Below are 20,041 nucleotides of genomic sequence, written 5' to 3'. Positions count from 1 at the left end.
GAAACTTAAAATTGAGAACAGGGTTGATTTAATTTGGGGGATTCCGACTAAGTGAAAAAAGCTACCAACTGGTGAACTTCAGTGCAATTACACTCAGTTTGTGAAAATGCACAGGATGCGTCACGGGACCGTGTACTGTGCTGTGGAAATACACACACACCCGTTCATAGTTTCCGGCAGAGGAGAAGGTGCATAATAAATACAGACGAATCATCCATTCTATGAAATAGAGGCCTCTGGTTTATAGCAATAGAGATTATAATTTGTTTAATTCTTACTATCAGCGAAGAAAATAATGAGAGAGTAAAAGGAAGTTCTATAAAAAGGAAAGTATCTGTCAATATTCTTCTCCATTAAGAAATATTCAACACTTTATATGAGATTATATGAGGATAGTTCATGAGCAACAGTAATGTCGACGTGAGAGGCAGATATTTGAGCAAATCTGTAAAACATGGAAGGGAAAAAGCAGCGTGCCTTTTATGAGGAAGGCTGACGTTGGAAGCCCTTCCTGGTGTGCAGCATAAGGAGCTTGGTTTAAGGAAGAAAGGAACTGCCAAATCCTCCAAAACCCTCCCAATGCCCTACCTGTCATCTTGTTCCCTGTCCCATCTGGCCCCAGTGGCAGAGCTCAGGACCCAGAGCCCAGGGGCTTGGGGAGGACGACCAGGACCAGAAAGGGGTTGGTGGTGGGGTCACTGGGTGGGGAGTGGATTGAGGGTAATCATAAATGAGAGGATGACACGTTTCTCTCGCTTTCTCTCTGCTTCTACCTCGGTCAGAAAGAAGTCAGTTGGGCATTTTCCTTTAACGTGCACCTATTCTGGAGAGGATAAAGCCAATTCTATAAGATTAAAAAAAAAAAAAAAAAGGAACGACAAGAAAAGAAAAGGAACCAACAAGATGAGGTCACTGTATAATTTGTTGTCTAAACTGGGACACATTTGTGAGTCTGAAGGGTTATTGTTAATATTGATAAACAGGGCTGTCCTGGCAAACAGAACATACTGTCATCCCAGAGGGACATAGTTAACTCCGAGTGGGGTTGATGTTCTTCAGTCTCCAAGAAGTCTCTGAAGGCAGCTTATTTTCTTTAAAGTGCTGTTTCTTGGCACCTCCCCTTCCCTTAGACAAAGTAAGGAGAATGCAAGGAATATTCTTCTTGATTTCTCTCCCCAAATGGGAGAACAGTGGGAGGAAGGAGGTGTAGAAGGGTTCTAGATCTCATTCCAGGCATGTTCGAATGAATGGGGGCTTCTGGTTTCCAGGCAAATGAGTGAATTATTTTTCACTTCCAGATTGTTTACCAGTTTCTTTTCACTATTAGCTGAAGTATAAGGCTTTCTTTTTCTCTTTTCTACAAAACTGAGGTGACCTGGGAATGCCTAAAGTTCACATTCTCCCATCAGTGAGTGTATGTGTTCAAGATACGCACTGTTCTCCCTATTAAACTCACACACTCTACTTCCTGTAGAAATACTGTAAGAAAAACCTGGCTTGTAAAATGGACATTCTCTGTAGAATTTTCTGTAGAATTTGGTAGAATATTCTGTATGAATTTTCTGTTGAGAAAAGTTTTTGTATATTCTACCCCATAAGCAAAGCGATCTGGCATGGAGGTCAGAAAGTCTCATTTCTCTGATGGTTTTACTCATTTGAGCAGGACATGCTTGGCTTTGTCCTAACATTGGCAAAGACAAACATCGATCCTGGTGGATACATGACATTTTCTATAACTATGTTCTTATAAAGCTTGAAGCATTTTCAAGATGTCACTAGAATGAAGTAGAATTTCAACATCATATTTGGTGATCAGTTCAACAAAAAGCAGTAGGTAACTATTCCATGTCAGGTAGGAATATTGGGTCCCTAGTTTCTCTGTCTTCCAAGAAGTCCATTGAAATTCTCAAATTTTGCCGTTAATGTTTTCTTGTAAAAGTATTTACCACAAAGTTTACTGTAAGTGTCATACTTGAAGCTCGGTTTTGTCTTGGACAGAGGTATTTATATATAGGTAAAAATGTGTCCCCAAGATGTAAAAGATATAAGTTGTTTCGTCTCCTGGGTATTACTGTACGAATGAAGTCAAGGAGGCGATGAATGACCATGGCCTTGTGTGAACCCTGGGGCACACTGCTCACTGTTAGTTGTAAGTTATTTGGGGGAAATCTTGGCTGGTCCTGGAGCTACGCAACATTACTATATTTTATCAAACTTTGTAGCTTTGGATACAAAAACAATTTACTCCAAATACTGTCTTTACTGACTCTTCTTCTTGAAAAGCCACCCTGGAGAATCTCCCTGTCCCCATGGATTCAAACTGTGACCCAGTTGTCCAAGGCAGAACTAGAAAACAGTCATTTAAAACATATTGTGGGGGCGCCTGAAAAGCTAATCCAGGTGAATGGGAGGTTGTGTTTACAAAAACTTTTAGGTAAAACTAAACCTAATTTCCTGCATAATGATTACATAGCCATAATAGCTATTAAATTACATAGCTATTAATACATAGCTATAATTTGATCTCCATTCACCATTAAAAAGTCCAGGACCTGTGGTTTGTTAGATATTTTTTGAAGTCAATGTTTTTTTTAACATGAGGTAGCTTTCTAGCAGCATTTTGGGTGCTTTTACGCCAACACAGTGTGGTCTGGCATGATACCAGGTTTGGGCACAGGTGGGAGGCAAGAACTGGCTATGTAGGAAAACTGTATCTTGCTACAGGTAAAGATGGTCTTCTAGTTACAGTAATGGGGTGGGAGAGAAATATAGCAATTGGAGTGCCGTAAGCAGCACTCTTACGGGTAAGAGAATAGATATCTAATCTCACTACTGTACCATTTCTCGTGAGTAACGGTGGTTAATTTTAATTTTCACTAAGCTATTAAGTACTAAAATTTAGAAACTCGATTCTAATTTACTAGATGCTCCTATATGATTGGTTTGGTACTCTGTTATCATTTGGTTGGTTTACTCATATTAGTTTCTTCTGTGAAGAGTCTTTTGTAGGAAATAAGAAAGCAAGAAGTAACAAAAAATAGATTTGATGCACAAGGTACAATAGGTATTAAACAGGTGCTAATTTCTGACGTCCAAAAACATCAACATCATGTGAAGTAAACCTGTGGTCCCACACTTGATTTTTAAACATCTCATTTTTTTAAAGTTCCAAACTCATTATAGCTGGAGCTGTTCTACACGACTCAATTTGGGCAAAGTCAATACATATGGCACTACAGACACATTGATACTTTCTACGAATGGGTTCTAATGGAATTCAAAGTATTCTCTCGATTTTACTAGAATGAAGTAAAATTTCAGCAAAAAGTAAAACCATAGTTACTCGCTTGAATACAATCCATCCTTACGAGGTAAATGTACGAATACCTGTGTTTCCTTGGTGTTCAAGTGGCAATTCTCGATACTTTGCTATTTTTGTATGTTTAGGCTTCTCTTCTTAGCCGTTAAAAAACTCACTATGATTTCACCCAGAATAATGATTTTTCTCATAAAAAGATTCCTGTGGTTAACTAACTGTTCATTTTGATTAAATTTAAAACTCCTCTGGATGAAACCTTCTATTTTGCATTGATGAGACATGTAGAAGGAATCTTTTCTATTTCCAGAGATTTTAAAGAACATTAAAACTTTTGCTCTTGGAGTTTGGAATGCTTTTTTGGACTCAGTGGGAATTTGCCTGCCTCAATGTAATTATTCTTTTTGAGTATAAAAGCAGGTCTGTCCGGGAATGTAGATTTGGACCTCAAAATTGCTTATGGAGGAATTTTTCACTTCCTCATTTTAAAAAGTAGTTTGGTCCAAAAGTTAGTTTGAAGCCAGTATGAATTATATTCAAATTTGTACTTTTTATGAGACGAATATGTGTAAAAATATGATTTGGCTATTTAGAGAAATTTTTCTTGCATTTTTCTATTTAATGAAAAAGAAATAAAAAAGGAAGACATTAAGGGTTGAAGACAGGGTTGAAATGGAAAGATTATGGCCATTCCCAAAGTTAGTTGCACATTGAAATCACCTGAGATTTTTAAAAAGTACCGAGAATATCACCCCGTGGTATTCTAATGTAATCCATATGAGGCGCCATCTTGGTAAAGGCATTCTGAAAAGCCTTCCGGGTGTTTCTGATGTGCAGTTAAGTTTGGGAGCCACTATCCTAGGGAATATGAGGATCCAAATGTAAAGTTGAAAGCACTGGGTCTTTCAGAGTGAGCTTAGCCTTGAGGCCTTTGATACCTGATTAGAATTAACAGAACTGAAAGGTTATGAGGACTTTTAACTCTTATTGGAATTTAGCTGATTTTGATTGGAATCTGGGCTGATTTTGGATCCCAGGATCCCATTCAAGAGTTGACCAATGGTTCTATGTTTTCATGTGTATGTCTTCCTTTGAGTCCTGTAGAATTTTTACCAGGGCCAAAGGATTTTTTTAAATGGAAATTCTGGTACTGTAGGTCTTAAACCACTAATGAGACTGAAACAGTAGTGATAGGTGTTTGGAGTTCAGACCTGGGTTATTTCTATTTTGATACAGACGCAGTCATTTACATGTATGGCAAGAAAGTAGAGCTTTCTGCTCCCTCCATCCTGGTTTTTTGTAGCACCCGTATCCCTAGAAGATGTTCCTGGAGAGAGGCCTGAAGCCCTCGAGGATTTTGGTAAACAGCACCCTGGCTGGGTGTCTAAGAATCAGCTTCTGATCAATCGGCAGTGGTGGGCGTAAGGTTTCTGTGCTGAGTTCAAGACCAAAGGGCTCAGACACGGTAAAGCTGTCCGATACTTGTTGAAAACAGAAGGGAGGAAAGGTAGAGGATTTCTGGGCAGATTTCATGCGAGTGGGTGAGACAGTCCAAGGCTGACCCCACGTCAATATAACAGTCTCTGAATGCCGGACGGTGGACTGGATGCTGCAAAAAGTCCAAAGAAATGAGAGTGGATCTTCACTCCTCTGTTTGAAAAGACTTCACAGCCCCTTTGCTGAGTAGGAAAAAGCATCACAAGTGATGATCGGTAGATCTGATGTGCCTTTTTATGGTATTAGGCACGAGCCACGTGAGACAGATATGAAAACAAATCAATGTGAACAAGCGAAAAGTTTACAAGGAGAAGTCCTTTTACGCTGGGGTGATTACTGTGTTGGGGGACCATTGGCAAGGATGGGGGTTCCAGGGAAGGAGAGGTGCGGGCCGATGAGTTTAGTAAACAGTGGGCCCGGATTCATTTTATCGTTACCTGCAGCACATCACGCTGACTTCCACGAGGTCCCCAGGGGTCGAGGGGGCCACGAAGATGCTGACCTAGGACAGACTGACCCGGGGCACTTTTTGGACGGAAGTGATGCTGACCCCATCAGACCTTGGGCAGTCTTTCACGGACCCCAGCCTGAGGTAGCATACCTCAGAGGTAGCATACCCCACGCGGTAGGCAATGCGAACGCCTTTCAAAGAGCGTCCTCCCCTGCCCCCACCCTGCCTGTTTGTGACTCTCTGTGTCACAGAAGCAGCTGTGAGCCCAGGTGAAGACTCTGGAATTCACATGGCTCTCTTTGTTGTTTCTGGCCCAGGTCTGCTGACCCCTGAACGCTTGCTGGTTAATAGGTCTCTCTTTACACTGTCAGGGTTCAGAAACCCGTCACCAGGTCCCTCAGGAGCCTGGGAGAAACGACTGTTGGGGCAATGGTTCTTTAGCTTTCTGTTAGACAAAGGCCCGCTTGACATTTGATTTCACTGGGAATACAGCCTCCTATCATGATTCTACAATTAGTATACACTAACCAGTCTCGGGCAAGGCATCGCTTTAGGAAAAGTATTACTTGTGATCGTAAGGAAACTGAGTGAGAGGTTTATTTCTTCCAGATAGAGTTGTGTGTGTCTTATTCTTAAGTTAAAAGAAAGATATCTTCAGAAGGCTCCATATCCATCCCCTCGGGCAGTCACTGCAAAAGTGGGGTAGACCTCATACGTCGTATATGCTGCTAAGTCTTGTCCAAGGGTCACCGCTTGCTTGAGCTGGGCCGCGGACACAGGTGCACTTGCGTTAGGGACAGCGTATCCTGGAGAAGGAGGCAGAGAGAGCTTCAGCGAAGGCATCCGGGTGTCCTCCCTTTTGGTTAACTGTCTTCTTTTTGGGATATGAAAGTCTGATGTCACTTAAAGCCAAAAGTTTAATACGTCCCTCTAAAAAAGTGAACTCCTGGGGCACCCGGGTGGCTCAGTCGGTTACGCGTCCGACTTGGGCTCCGCTCTTGACCTCGCGGTGTGTGAGCTCAAGTCCCGCGCCAGGCTGTCTGCTGTCAGCCCAGAGCCTGCTTTGGATCCTCTGTCCCCCTTCCCTCTGCCCCTCCCCCACTCTCTCTCTCTCTCACAAATCCACATTAAAAAAAATTAAAAAGGGAACTCAGGAGACACAATATCTAGACTCAGTGACTTAGGGGACAGTGTTCCTCGAAGTGAGGTCAACTATGTGTGCCCGATCCACTTCATGCTTGCAGAATCGGAAACACCAGAGATGGAGTCCGAGAGACAGAAACTTAACAGGATGCTGAGTTAATTACACTTGAGACTTGGGTCTTTATCAGAGGGGCGCAGAATTTACAAAGGAGGAGAGGTGATTGAGAGGTTGGCAGGCCGGAGGAGTGGGGGCTCTGTGGGTCTGATTTTGGGCCCCCACCCCCATCTGAGTGAAATGTTAAAAACTCATTGCTTTTGCCCAAGAAGGACGTATAGGGAGTAGGTAGACCGGTAGAAAAAATACTGAGCGTTTTCGTGTATTTCTACGTAGCACCGTAAAAGCAAATACATGGACCGTTTACATTTAGACCCGACCGTGAAGGGCAAAGATCATCTTGCCTCACCAGCAAGCTGTCTAGAGGCCACGATGCTTGTCCTCACCCTCAGACAACTAAGGGGTTTGAGTGGTGAGGAGGCCATCACGGGCAGTCACATTAATATCACGTCTGGCTGATTGACATCCACGTTTAGAGAAAAGGGCCTAACAGCTATTACCTAAAAGCAATGTTTCCCTGTTAACGTTTTAGATCAAAATTAAACCGTTTCTGAGACGACCCAAAAAGTGTGCAGGTGACAAGAAAAAGGGAAAAATATACTTAAGCAACAAACGGGGACCTGAAAAAAAAGAAAAAGAAAAGAAAAAGAAAAAACCCATTTGGTTTATGTGCCGTGGCCGTCATCCCAACCCCAGACACATTGATTTCTTTCTGGTGGCTTCTCAGGAAGTGATGGCAGGAAACTGGCTGGACTGTTTTTTTAAAAATTAAATCCACTCCTTGGCTTGAACACTTTGGCCAGTAATGCTGACTAAGGCACGACTGAAGTTCGGTCTGTTTTCCAACGAGATGAGAAATGTGTTACCGATTACTTCCCTGACTTTGGAAATAGTATTTCTAAATAAGTGAGTAAGAAATACACATGTGTGAAGAGAGCGTGTGCATGTGTGCATGCGTGTGTGTGGTGTAGATTCTATTTTAGGGATTTTGAATTGTCTTCTTCAACTTGGCTAATTTCCCAAGTGCAAGAGTATTTGGAATTTAAACAGATTCTTCCCTTGTGACCCATTATTCTTTGCTTGACTCCACAGCAAAGTTATAAGAGAGGCTCTCAGATTCTCAGGCGTCCCCAAGACAACTCTCATGCCCTAAATATTTTTTACTTCTTGTGGGAGCAAACAAAAGTGAGGACAAGAGCAAACGTTCTTAGGTAAAAGCAAATCTTTTGCCATGTGCAACTAGAAAATTCTGACAGTGGCTCATTTGTTTTTACAGTACATTATTTAAGTGGCTTTGGGGTGCAGCTGTCCACAAGACAGGGGCTGAACCTTCTCCCAGAACCGAGAAGCCATGGCACAGGACCCCCAGGAGACTGACATGTCAACACCCTGTTGTGTGGGAAGCGAGCACAGGCCTGATGGCCCCAGCGCAGCCCAGGGGACCTGCCCTGTGCATTGGCAGCTGTGGTCTTGGCAACCTCGTGGGGGCACGCCACACGTCTTCTCCACGTTCTACAGAACAAAGCTGGCATTGAGGTCACATTCACCAGTTGCAACCTTGCTTGCCAGAATGGAAAACACATTCGCAACTTTTGAGAAACAAAAGAAAATCAGAATGGGCCCAGGTGTTATGTTCGTGAGCAACAGACAGTTCTCACGCCTGTACGTGCCCAATATACGAATGAATGCATGGGTTGACAGAAATGCCCTATTTCTGGGTCCAGTCAGATCTCTTAATTTGTTTTAAGGGAGGTATGCCAATGCAGTGACTCATGACCAATTTCTTCAAAAGAAATGAACTTTTATTTGCTAAAACTGAATGGAGTTACTCAACCTAACTGTTAAGGAAAAATTTCCAGGACAAATTTGTCGTCTGGTGTCTTTGAATCTCTAGAGGGTTCACTTTTTAATTGTTAGCATTGGTTGTAGGTACATAATGAATGGGGAAAAGTCTTTTAAATGTGACCCTGGAGGCGTGTCGATGTACAGACAGGCTTTATTCTGAGCAAACAGTGTGCTCCAGACCAAAATTATGGAGCAGATAAAATGAGGGCTGATTATCCACATATTGAAAGGATCTCGATCTGTCTCTGACTCTCTCTTGCACACAGAGTTTTTGACCTAAAATAACTTAAGAAATGCGTGGTCTACACGATTCTTCCAGAAAGCAAAGCAATGAAAGTCAAGTTGAGTTGAAGATGAGAAAAGTGCAGATACTCCAAGGGCTCCTTAAAAGCCAGTTGACCGTGGCCAAATTACTTCATCATCCCTGTCCTTGGTTCCTTCAGCTCACAATGGGCATTATGCCACAACCTACCTCTTGCGGGGGCCTGAGCGTCACTGATATAACATAAAGCATGTGGAGCATTTAGGTGAGCACTTGGCGTGCCCTGAGCGTTCGAGTGAACATCAACTCTTAATAGGCAGTTCCAACCTCTCTCACTAAAAGTGAAAACCCAAGCCGACCAGATGCAGAGGCTGGCTCTTTCGAGATCACGCTGCTACTCAAGCTGAGCGGAGCCTCGCTCCCGCTCCTCCCCCCCCTTCCCCCTCACTCCTCTCTGTCCTACCTGGATGGTTCACTCACCTGGAGAGTGTCTTTGGTCACAGATGGTGTAAGTCAGATTTCTTGTGGGTGGGGGGGGTGGGGGTCATAAAGAGCTCTAAGGGTCCATGGCCCCAAGGGAGGGTTTCCCAAACACGCTGGGTGGGCTGCCGTGTCCGGCACAATTTTCCGTACCTGGGAAAGCAGCGGCGGCTGTGGGGGCGGTGGGGGCCTCGGCCCCGTCGGTGGGGATGCCCAGGGTGTGGAGGGTGTGCTCTGCCGCGTAGGTCTTGGCTTCGTCCACGTAGGCACTTAGCTTCGGAGGCGTGAAGGGGTGGCTGCAAGACATATCCAGTCGGGGTAGGCATTTAAATTTGGGGTGCTGAGGGCTGAGATGGGAGCAAAGCTCTGTCGCTGTTAGTGTTTGCAGATGAGCGGGTAGTGGGGTTTTGTGTGCGTGGTTTTCATTCTCCTTGCATTTAAGACTTTACGTGTGTGTGTGTGTGTGTGTGTGTGTGTGTGTGTGTGCAGGGAGATTTGTGACCTGACCCAGGACCTCAGCGGTGGATACGACATTCCTGGGGCACACGCCTAACACACCGCATGGCTGCTCTACTGCGCATGTGAACCAGGAAAGTTCCTAAAACGTGCAGACACACGGGCTTGAGGCGGGGATACCCACTCCCAGAGAGGATCTTTAATCCAAAATTTAAGTGACTGCGCACGGTGTCATGATGTACAACGCGGTGATTTCCCATGGCTCAGCCTGAACGCTGCACAGGTAAAAGACGGGCGACAGTATTCATTTCCGTTACATTTTACATCTGCACTTTCTCATTGGTGGATGATGCTATGCAGTCTTCATCGTCTGTTTGAAACGTGGGGCCTTTGAGAGGCTGGCACCTCCGTCCCCCTATACGACTGGACGTTTGCATTTAATGAAAATTGAGTAGGCAGTAGACTGAAATATTTAGCTTATATAGATAGTGACAACGTAGGGGCACCTGAGTTGCCTAGTGGGTTCAGCGTCCAAATCTTGACGTCGGCTCAGGTCGTGATCTCACAGTTCGTGGGATCAAGCCCCATGTCAGGCTCTGTGCTGACCACATGGAGCCTGCTTGGGATTCTCTCTCTCTCTCTCTCTCTCTTTCTGCCCCTCTCCTGCTCACACACACCTTCTGTCTCTCTCAAAATAAATAAACATTTTCAAAAAAAGATAGTGACAAAATACACTCAATTTACTGGAGACTCTTACTCTAAAAATCTTAGAAAATTAGGAATTTGGAGATGTTACGCACATGGCAGGATTCTGGCTGGCCAGGGCAGGAATGGTTATTTTGTATAAGAATAGTTGCCGTTGATCTTGTCCAATGGCCGAGTGCAGCTGATATACCGGTTGTCCCCAGTTATTTTTCTGACAAATTTCTTCTAATATCTATGAGAGTTAAAACAAAAAAAAAGTGATTTTCCTTCCAATTGTCGTATTTGCACTATTTCATCAGCTTTCAGGGTTTTAAACTCTAATCTTCAGTGTTGAAGCTAATGTAAGAAAATATAAAATGCCACATGGTTTAATGACTCATACAATTTTAAGACGAACTCAACTTGAACTCCATTTAAAATGTTACATCTATTAATTCACAAAAATCGTTTCACGCCATTTATTCTCATATGTTTTTAGTTCAGTCCATTAGCCGTAACTTTTTCTTCTTCTTTTTTTTTTTACCCATAGCTTAATTCTATGATTTGTTGGATGTATTTATTCCATTAAAGAAAAACTGACATTTCAGCACTGTGTGGCTGGATTTCCTCATTACCCTCAATCCTTCTGTCTACAGCGGTTTAGAGAAAATAACCTAAGAATATATTCCTACTTCATGTCGTTTGTCATAGGGTTTTAACTTTACATTTTCGTAAAAATCAAGGTAAAAAGTTTAATGGGTTACTAGTTACTGGGATTACAACTGCTGACTGTACGGGACAGTCCTTGTCTCTCTGCTCCTGGTGGGCGTTCGTGACTCCACCGTGGAACTGTTAAGGTTCCAACTCTGTTGGTTTGGGTTGGCACAGCCTTCAGTGTCTAAGCTGTAGTTGTAGAGATTCAGAGACAAATTAAAGAACTTTCGTTAGTTGCTAGAGATGGTTCCTCACATATTACTATAAACCACGACCAACTTCTGATCTGGGTTGAATACAAGAAGGAGAGATTGTCCCTCACGCTATGACAGCTCATAGAACTATGACATGGAATTTATAACAATTACTATTTTTTATTTTCTTAAAAGATTTCCAAGTATCTTAGTTCTTTAATAAGGTGCCTTATTTTAAATTTTAACCCAAGATAGATTGGATGACAAGCTTTAGTGTTTTCTGAGCAAGGCTTCATCATGATTTTATTACAATTAATTTTATTACAATTAATTGGCTTATGTGTCAGCTGTCTCTTACTGGATTGCCATATGAGTTTTGATGGCAAAGACCGTATTATATTCTCTTTCCCATCCCCAGCACCTAACGCAATACGTGGTGCATGATACATGGCCAATAAATGGCTTTTGAATAAATAAATGGTTGCTGTTTACCACTCTGATAGGCATCTTTATTTTTAATGCCTGGGTAAGGATAGCAGCAACCTTAGATGAACTAATGTGGATGTGTAAGACAACCATCAATCCTGCAAAAATAGTACTCAGGATGAGCTGTTAGAAAACCAAGTTTTCCATTTGCTTGCAATCATAAGGCCTACTTCCATTAACTTGGGGGCTTATACCTTTGGGCCTGGAGTAGGAATGTTTCCTTTAGGGTCCACAGACTGTACCTCTGAACAACCGGTTACTGGTTCCTTAGCCAGTGTCTCTACAGGGAGACCATCAGAGGTACTGCACACCCACGGGCTAAGGGTTAACACATCCTGTTTTGTTTTATTTTTACCCCTGTTAATCCATTTTCCATACTGGAACAGCTTTTATAACTTTTAATTTTCCAATAATAAAAACCACAGCCTCAAGCAGAAACATGGAGCTGTGGAATGAGAGCATTAAAAATTCCCCATAATCACTGCCCAACTATAATTATTGTAGCAGACTTAATTGGATAGGAGTGATGGCATCTCATAGTTAATATGGGTAATGATATCACCATCGGCAGCATGGTTTTTATCTCTTAAACATAGTGTTTCTGGGGCGTCTGGGTGGCTCAGTAGGTTAGGTGTCCAACTTTGGCTCAGGTCACGATCTCACGGTTTGTGGGTTCAAACCCGCATCGGGCTCTGTGCTGATAGCTCAGAGCTTGGAGCCTGCTTTGGATTCTGTGTCTCCTTCTCTCCCTGCCCCTCTTCCACTCACCTCTGTCTCTCTCTCTCTCTCTCTCTCTCTCTCTCTCTCTCTCTCTCTCTCTCATTCTCTGTCTCAAAAATAAATAAACATTAAAGAACCCCACAGTGTTTCCAATAAAGGATGTCCTTTATTGGCACATAAGAGTGGTCTATTCATTCCCTGTCACAAATACTCTCCATTAGCCTACTCCCACACAGTAGGCATTTATTTTGAGTCAGGGTCTTTGCTGCACTTTATTTGCATTTAAGGTATTGGTTAATAATTCTTAGTAGGATCTTCGTTTTCCAGTTGTTCAGATTATTTAGGGTGTCAAACTTCATTTTTAAGAAGAAGAGTGAAATGGGACAGTGACACTCAATGGCGGGGCATTCTCTCATTGTGTCGATTGGCCACTTTATCTATGTAAACAAAACAAAACGAGCAGTGGCCCAAGTAGGGATCAAGTCAAATCATTTGACAAAAGGTGTACGAAGGTCTTTGGCCTAACTTAAGGAAACTATCTCCGGAATAACATTACCTACCTGGGGAGCAAGTTTAATTCCCTGGGGTTTTAAAGTGACAGGATTCATTGGGGTGAGCTCCATCCCAGGTAAAAGGTCGTAGAGTTTGTCTTCTGTCTTGTCTCCCTTGACCTGGTATCCACGACCCAGGCCTGTGTAGGTCAAATAGCCACGGCCACCTAGTCTTCTTACTCCCGCAGCCCCTACAGGTACATTCATGTAAATTTCTAGGAATGTAAGAAGGCATTAAACTGAATCAAACCACCAGAAAATCACCCTGAATCTTACTGAAATGGAAAAGTTAGCCCAAGTCCCATTGATTACCGCCCTGACGATGCACAGAAAACTCTAGGATTCTGATGTAATGAAACTCAACAAAAGGTAGGAGTCGCCACAGGTGTGTTTTTGTGTTTTCTTTTTGACTGGGGAAGAAAGCAATCCTATCAAAGCTATCATCACTAAGTACACGAGCAACTTTAAAACTTTGGTACAGAGAAAAATTTTGCAACTTCTGTCTGCAGTTAACCTTTTGTTGATATTTTTCTATAGGCTAATAAATGTTGGGAAGGCATTTATTTCAAGATCCCAGCGTGTTATGACCACATGTATTAAAATAAGAGTTGCATTTTTATCTTCGATCAGGAAATCAGAAATGAATTCTAGCTTCCCCAATAGTTCCGTCCCCAGTGATCGGTCGGGAAATGGAACATTGAGAAAACGGTTTTTAAGTTCACTATTTTCTGTTTCATGGCCTGTCAATGTGAGGCTTAAATTCCCATTGAGTTTCATTAATAGATTCCTTTTGATTTTTTGTTTTGCTGTGTTGCCACTTTGATTTCCTACTGATGGCATAAAGTTGATAAAAAAATTAAATTGATTACCCTTCATCCATGAATCTCATTCATTGATTTCCTTTCTTGTTATAAGGTATTTTTTTTCCCTTGGAGTGGAGTTTGTTTTTTTCCTACATTACAACTGGTTGCCAATTTATATTTAACGTATGCATTATTTAATAATATGATTTCAGATTACAAATGTATAATATTTTAATGACATAATTTGTCACCACATAGATTATACCGGAGGAAAACCTGATGATTTCTTTAGCATTATAATCTTGGATAGAGTGATTTTATGATGATTATGGAAATTTTAAGGCTGTTGAAGACTAGAGATCTTAGGATGGCCAACTCAGTTTTCCTGAAAAATAGTAAAAGACAGTAAGAGGATAGTTTCCACAGTAATCTGACATGCCCCTTTACTTCTAACTAAAACCCAAGGATGGGATTTAAATACACAGTTTGTTGTCAAGTTGCCCAGAATGGTTTTATATTTGGAAGACAGAACTGGGATTCTTTTGGCATTAACTACATCCTAACAAGACCATTCTGATGGATCCCATTAGGCAGAGACAAACTAGTTTACTAGAAATTAAAAAAAATGCTTTCCTTTTCATCTATCTTGCTTGAACTGAGCCCAGAACACTGCTTGAACATTTGGAACTCTTATAGGATTACATAGGAAAGATTTATCGTTTAGTAGTCAGTCTTTTTTCTATTTGGACCTTACCATTTAGTTCCCCATATCCTGGAGAAATAAGTTGATTTCCTCACTAGTGTGGCTTTTTAGAAGGCATAGTGCATAATCCTGGGAGGAGGTCAAATGAAAGCATGTCATGTGTCTCTTAGAACATGTTTATGATAATTTGATTTATATACGAATAGGCCCCTGAGTCGCCCTCAAAGGCACATGTGCCTTGACGTGTTTTTGCTATTTGACATAACTGGTTTTCATTGGCCCATCCTTGCTTTCATTTGTAAGTTTTCTAATGAGTCACAAATGACTGCAATATGGTGGTGGTCCAATGATAAGGGAGAAGCTAACTATTTAGTCTGTACAAACTTTATGCACCCATGCGAAGACCAAATGTATGCATTAGATTCCTTTGTGCTATGTCCTGACCAAGTTTTTCCAATAACCAGTTGTAATGTGAAAAAAGATTTTTATGAAAGGACAACTATTGATATAATAATATTTGATTTTTCATGAACAATTTTCCAGTCCTTTTCTCCCAGTGGACCCATCCAATTTGTCTAAGGCTATTGCAATACAAATCATTTGAAATTGTAGAGTTATTCCAGGGCAAGAGCTGATGAGCATTACCTCTAACAGAAGGGGCTCGGATAATGGCCCTGTTGCCAAGATGTCCTTTAGTGGCTGGGAAATGAAGGCTGGGAATTGCTGTATAGGCCTGAGGGGCATAGAAGACAGGAGCTCCAAGGTAGGTTGTGGTGGGATCGTAAACATGGCCCAAAGAGTAGGTGTAATCTCCTTGCAGCATGGCGCCCCTTCCGCCCGTGCCTCGGGTGTACCTAACGTAACTGTCCTTGTCCACTGGTTTGGCTAGGGTCACTTCAATGGGGGAACCATCTAGCACCTGTTGTAGAGAGCAAAGAAGAAACAACATCAGAAGATATAAAGGCAACCCAGTGCGGCTGAGCCCTAGTCTCCTGAGCGTTAGTCAATTTGCTGCTCTGTTCGCTGTTTCACTTACACATATCTTGTCTCTTTATCGGTTCACGTTTGTGGGTCAGTTGAGTTTTCCTGAGTTGGTACGTTGCACATAATATGCACCAGGTTTCACAGTGACAAACTGACCACTGTCTCCTGACATACAGGTTATAAATTATGCGAATACAGTCATTGCAACAGAGAGTTATGTGATATTTTTATGAGATATATATGTTTTAAATTACATGTTATGCAATTCTAAGAAATTTTAGGTTAATAATGGGTGGAACGTAATCTTTACTACTTAGCACAGCACAAAGAAGGTGAAAGGAAACCAATAAAGAAATCTTATTGGTTGTTAGCACGTTGGCACGGGTAGCCTAGTCAGGTCGTTCCAGCTGCCAGCCAGTTAAATAGCTTACTTCTTCTTTTTTTAACGTTTTGTTTATTTTTGAGAGAGAGAGAGACAGTGAGAGCCTGACCGGGGGAGGGGCAGAGAAAGGAGGACAGAGGATCCAAAGCAGGCTCTGCACTGACACGCTGATCATAGTGAGCCTGATGTGGGGCTTGAACTCACGAAACATGAGATCATGACCTGAGCCGAAGTCGGATGCTCAAATGACTGAGCCACCCAGGTGCCCCTAAATGGCTTACTTCGTAGAGTGGCTACACAATAGGTAAGTTTTTACTAGAAAAGAAAAGAGACTTAAAAATGGGGCCTAACTCAGGGAAGAGGGATCAAGGAGGCCACTGTACTTTCCCCCCAGGTACCCGTGAAGCAACCTTTTGATCTGTTGCACAGCTGGGAATTGGCAGAGAAGCCAGGGGAAGCACCGTGATTTCTCAAGTCACGCACTTCTTAAAATGTGTCCTCAAGAATTATTGGGGTGGTGTTTGCTTCTGCCGCAAGTTTCTAACATTTTGCAAACAGATCCCGACGTGGAAGATAATGGATGTGTGTAGATCTATGTGCGCCACTCACTTTTCTCTCTTGCTTGCCAACACGAGACAAAGATGGCTCTCAACAAATGCTTGACGGATTGACGTATTTCTTATCAATGGGACAAGGTGTTGCGTGGAAGCATTTGTAGCTTCCTCTGAATAAGAATGTTGTGAGCCTCTATTTTTTATAAAGAAAAGGAATGATACGAAGTGTTCCTGCAAGGATTCTCTGTCATAGCAGCTCGCCATTTGGTGAGAGCCTCAGTCCATTCTGGGGTCATTGAGGTTGGCCGGACAAAGTTGTGCTTCTTGGTTGTTGTGACCATTTTGGTCAGCCTTGGGGCAACTTGTTCTTAGTTTCCTATATCTGCCCTACTTTTTAACAGCAAGAGCCAGTCTTGAATATGTTAGTTGGAATATACTGAGAGAGAATCCTGATGATATTTACCTATCTTTACAATGGTGTTGCTATAATTAGAAGCAACAGATCAGAGTATCAAAGGAAGGGGGTGGTCTTGGTAATAAGATTCTTTATCTTCAGTCCTGTCTTGAGGAAGGTGAGAGAGACCCAAATAGGTCTCTGCTTATAGACCTTCCTATCAAGAGACATTTTTAATGGAATGATTCTTTACTGCAAAGTCAGGTTCCATATTGTAATAGAATTTGTGCTTCATTGTCCCCGTAGGAGTGGTTTTAAAAAATTTTTTTAACATTTATTTATTTTTGAGAGAGAAAGAGAGAGAGCATGGGTGGGGGAGGGGAACAGAGAGAGGAGGACAGATTATCTGAAGCAGGCTCCAGGCTCTGAGCTGTCAGCACAGAGACTGATGTGGGGCTTGAACTCCTGCACTGTGAGATCATGGCCTGAGCCAAAGTCAGATGCTTAACCGACTGAGCCACCCAGGCGCCCCTTGAGTGTTTTAAACTCAGTATTGTCTTTTAGTGATTTGCTCTAGATGTTTCAAGAGCTAGGGTGATATATTATTCATTGGTATATTCCCAAGCCCTGAAAAATTCCTTACACATCAGAGACATCCACAAGATTTCTAGAATAGAGAACCACATGCAAAGCTCAGTTCATCCCCTTTCTCTCTAAATAGGTTTCCTTTCCTGGCTTCCCCCACAGTATCATCCTGATCCCCCATATTGAAAACCAGCCAATGGCTCCTGCTCACTCCAACATCCAATCAGTTCCTGGATGTTTTCAATTCATGCCCCATAGCCCTACGTGGAGATTTCTCCTACTTTCATTTCCCGCCCTCCTTCAAGCCCTTATTCAAAATGAGAGAGAGAGAATGGGGGAGGGAAGGGCAGTGAAAGGAGAGAGAGAGAGAGAGAGAGTGTGTGAGCAGGGAAGGGAAAGAGAGGGGGAGACACAGAATCCAAAGCAGGCTCCAGGCACTGAGCTGTCAGCACAGAGCCCGACGCGGGGCTTGAACTCACAAACTGCGAGATCATGACCTGAGCTGGAGTTGGACGCTCAACTGGCTGAGCCACCCAGGTGCCCCAAAGGGTTTTAATGTTTTTTGCATTGATAAGTAAATATTATATTGGTTTCTATTTACAAGTCAGGAGAAAGGACTTAGAAACTAGCTTTTTCCTGGACCTCATTCTTGGCCAGGTGAAGAGACCCAAAGCCTTCCAGAGTAGGGAGATCAAAACTCTGAGGGCGGACTGACAGCAGTGAACTTGACATCTTTTCTGGTCATCAGCCTCCAAAATACTGCACTACTGAGGTGATAATCTCTCAAAGTAATGACAGAAAGTTGCACCTGAGAAAAACACCTTGAAATAACCTACGCCAATACTCCAATCCCCCACTTGGGAAGGAAGTTGAGGGGCAGTGACTTGTTCAAATCAGCCCAAATTAGAGACAGGGCTGGACACAGGAGTCACATCTCCATGGTGTTTTCTGTCGCTGACTCTTCTGTTCATCTTCAATGGATCGAGGCAGTCATGTTAGAGGTAGAGAAAGCCTGAGTGACACAGACTTGTGGGATCGTTCTTTTGAACAAAATTGCCACACCAAACTTGGGTGGAACTTGTGTGTGTGTGTGTGTGTGTGTGTGTGTGTGTGTGTGCACGCACATTGTCCTATATTACCTTTCCATTTAAAGCTTTCATTGCCTCAACTGCATCCTCTCGACTGCTGAAGTGCACAAAAGCATAGTCGCGGATTTTCTTTACCCTCTCCACAGCACCTGTAAACAGAGAGAAAGTAGCCCCATTAGCAACCTTGAGACAACACCGAGAATGGTACATTTTAGCATTTGGCTTCCAAGAGTATTTGATTTTTTTTTGAGACTTATTATTTAGGTTAAGTTCTCCTTGAGAATGTTTGCTATGTCCAGGTTTACAATTGTACACATTCAGTAGAAGCTTTTGTTTGTAATTTTTTTATATCACCTATATTCTTCCATATTATTATAGATTTGTGTTTTCCACTTCCTAGATTATAAGATCTTTAAGAGTAGAAGCATTATCTTATTTTGTCTCTATATAATGTAAACAATAGTAACTTATACTTGGTAAAATATTTTTTCAATTGTTTTGAACTATTGGTCATCCTATAAATATATATTTAGGCAATTACCTTATAAAATTTTATGGCTTTTCCCCCAGACAAATATTTTATTTCTTTTGATTTATGTAGTACAACTTTAGAATTAGGAGAGACTTTAGCAATGCTTTACTTTAAGCTTTTAGAGATTCACTTGACCTTGGGTGCCTGGGTGGCTCAGTCGGTTAAGTGTCCAACTCTTAGTTTTGGCTCAGATCACGATCTTGCAGTTTGTGGGTTCGAGCCCCGCATCAGGCTTTGTGCTGACAGTGTTGAGCCTGCTTGGGATTCTCTCTCTCTGTCTCTCTCTTCCCTTCCCCCCTTGCTCTCTGTCTCTCAAAATAAATAAACTTAAAAATATTAAAAAAAAAAATTCACTTGACCTTAATTTATTTTTAACTTAAAGATTAGGAATCTAAGGTTCTAACAAGGAAGGTGAACTTGTAAGGGTTCGCACAGCTAGGAACTGGAACTCTGATCTCTTAACTGCTTCTCTGATAGTCTTTTGATTAAAAAAAAAAAAAAAAAGGTAGTTTCTGAAAGAACATTTGAAAACCAAGATAGTTCTTTCCCTGCTGTTCATAATATCTACATGTTGGAAACAATGTAGATATCCAAGAATTCTCCCTTGAGGAACATCTTTTACAGAAGCACTCCTATATGCAAAAGGATCATATATGAGGACATTAGCTCTCACTGTTGTGGTAGCAAAAATAAAACAACTTAAAGTCCATTCTCCTGAGAGTGATTAAATCTGGTACATTCATATCAAATGAAATAAGTGTTTAGGGGCGCCTGGGCGGCTCAGTTGGTTAAGCGTCCAGCTCTTGGTTTCGGCTCAGGTTGTGATCCCGCAGTTTGCAGGATGGAGCCCGCATCCCACTGTCTGTGCTGACGGTGTGGAGGCTGCTTGGGATTCTCTGTCTCTCCCTTTCTCTCTGCCCCTCCCCCAACCCTCTCTCTCAAACAAATAAAAAAAAAAGAAATGAGTCTTTAAAGAGAAAAGATAGACCTATGTATGCTTACATGGAAAGATTTAAGACCTATTGTGAAATTCAAAAATTTGTAAAATAGTAAGTATAATTTTGTAACATTTATGTTTTCAAAATCCCAACCCATGTATAAG

At 42.1% G+C, this 20,041-nt stretch overlaps 1 protein-coding gene across 3 annotated transcripts in view; it reads right to left on the bottom strand.

The window, feature by feature from the left end:
• Positions 1 to 5,839: 5,839 nt before the first annotated feature.
• Positions 5,840 to 20,041, bottom strand: part of A1CF (APOBEC1 complementation factor) — a 75,008-nt gene continuing 60,806 nt past the window's right edge. For 2 of the 3 annotated variants that reach the window (XM_086679496.1, XM_086679498.1), the window contains 6 exons: positions 18,459 to 18,556; positions 15,066 to 15,339; positions 12,924 to 13,129; positions 10,366 to 10,502; positions 9,263 to 9,405; positions 5,840 to 6,070 (listed from right to left, as the gene is read on the bottom strand). In XM_086679496.1, coding sequence (XP_086535622.1) covers positions 5,919 to 6,070; positions 9,263 to 9,405; positions 10,366 to 10,502; positions 12,924 to 13,129; positions 15,066 to 15,339; positions 18,459 to 18,556 — 1,010 coding nt within the window. In that variant the 3' untranslated portion in view covers positions 5,840 to 5,918. The remainder of the gene's footprint in view (positions 6,071 to 9,262; positions 9,406 to 10,365; positions 10,503 to 12,923; positions 13,130 to 15,065; positions 15,340 to 18,458; positions 18,557 to 20,041) is intronic. The other variant, XM_086679497.1, reaches the window with a different exon arrangement.

This window comes from Puma concolor, chromosome D2, assembly GCF_028749965.1.
Source record: "Puma concolor isolate L17-30 chromosome D2, mPumCon1.1.hap2, whole genome shotgun sequence".
Lineage (NCBI taxonomy): Eukaryota > Metazoa > Chordata > Mammalia > Carnivora > Felidae > Puma > Puma concolor.
The sequence above is the reverse complement of the archived record's forward strand: the minus strand, read 5'-3'. Positions and strand labels throughout refer to the sequence as shown.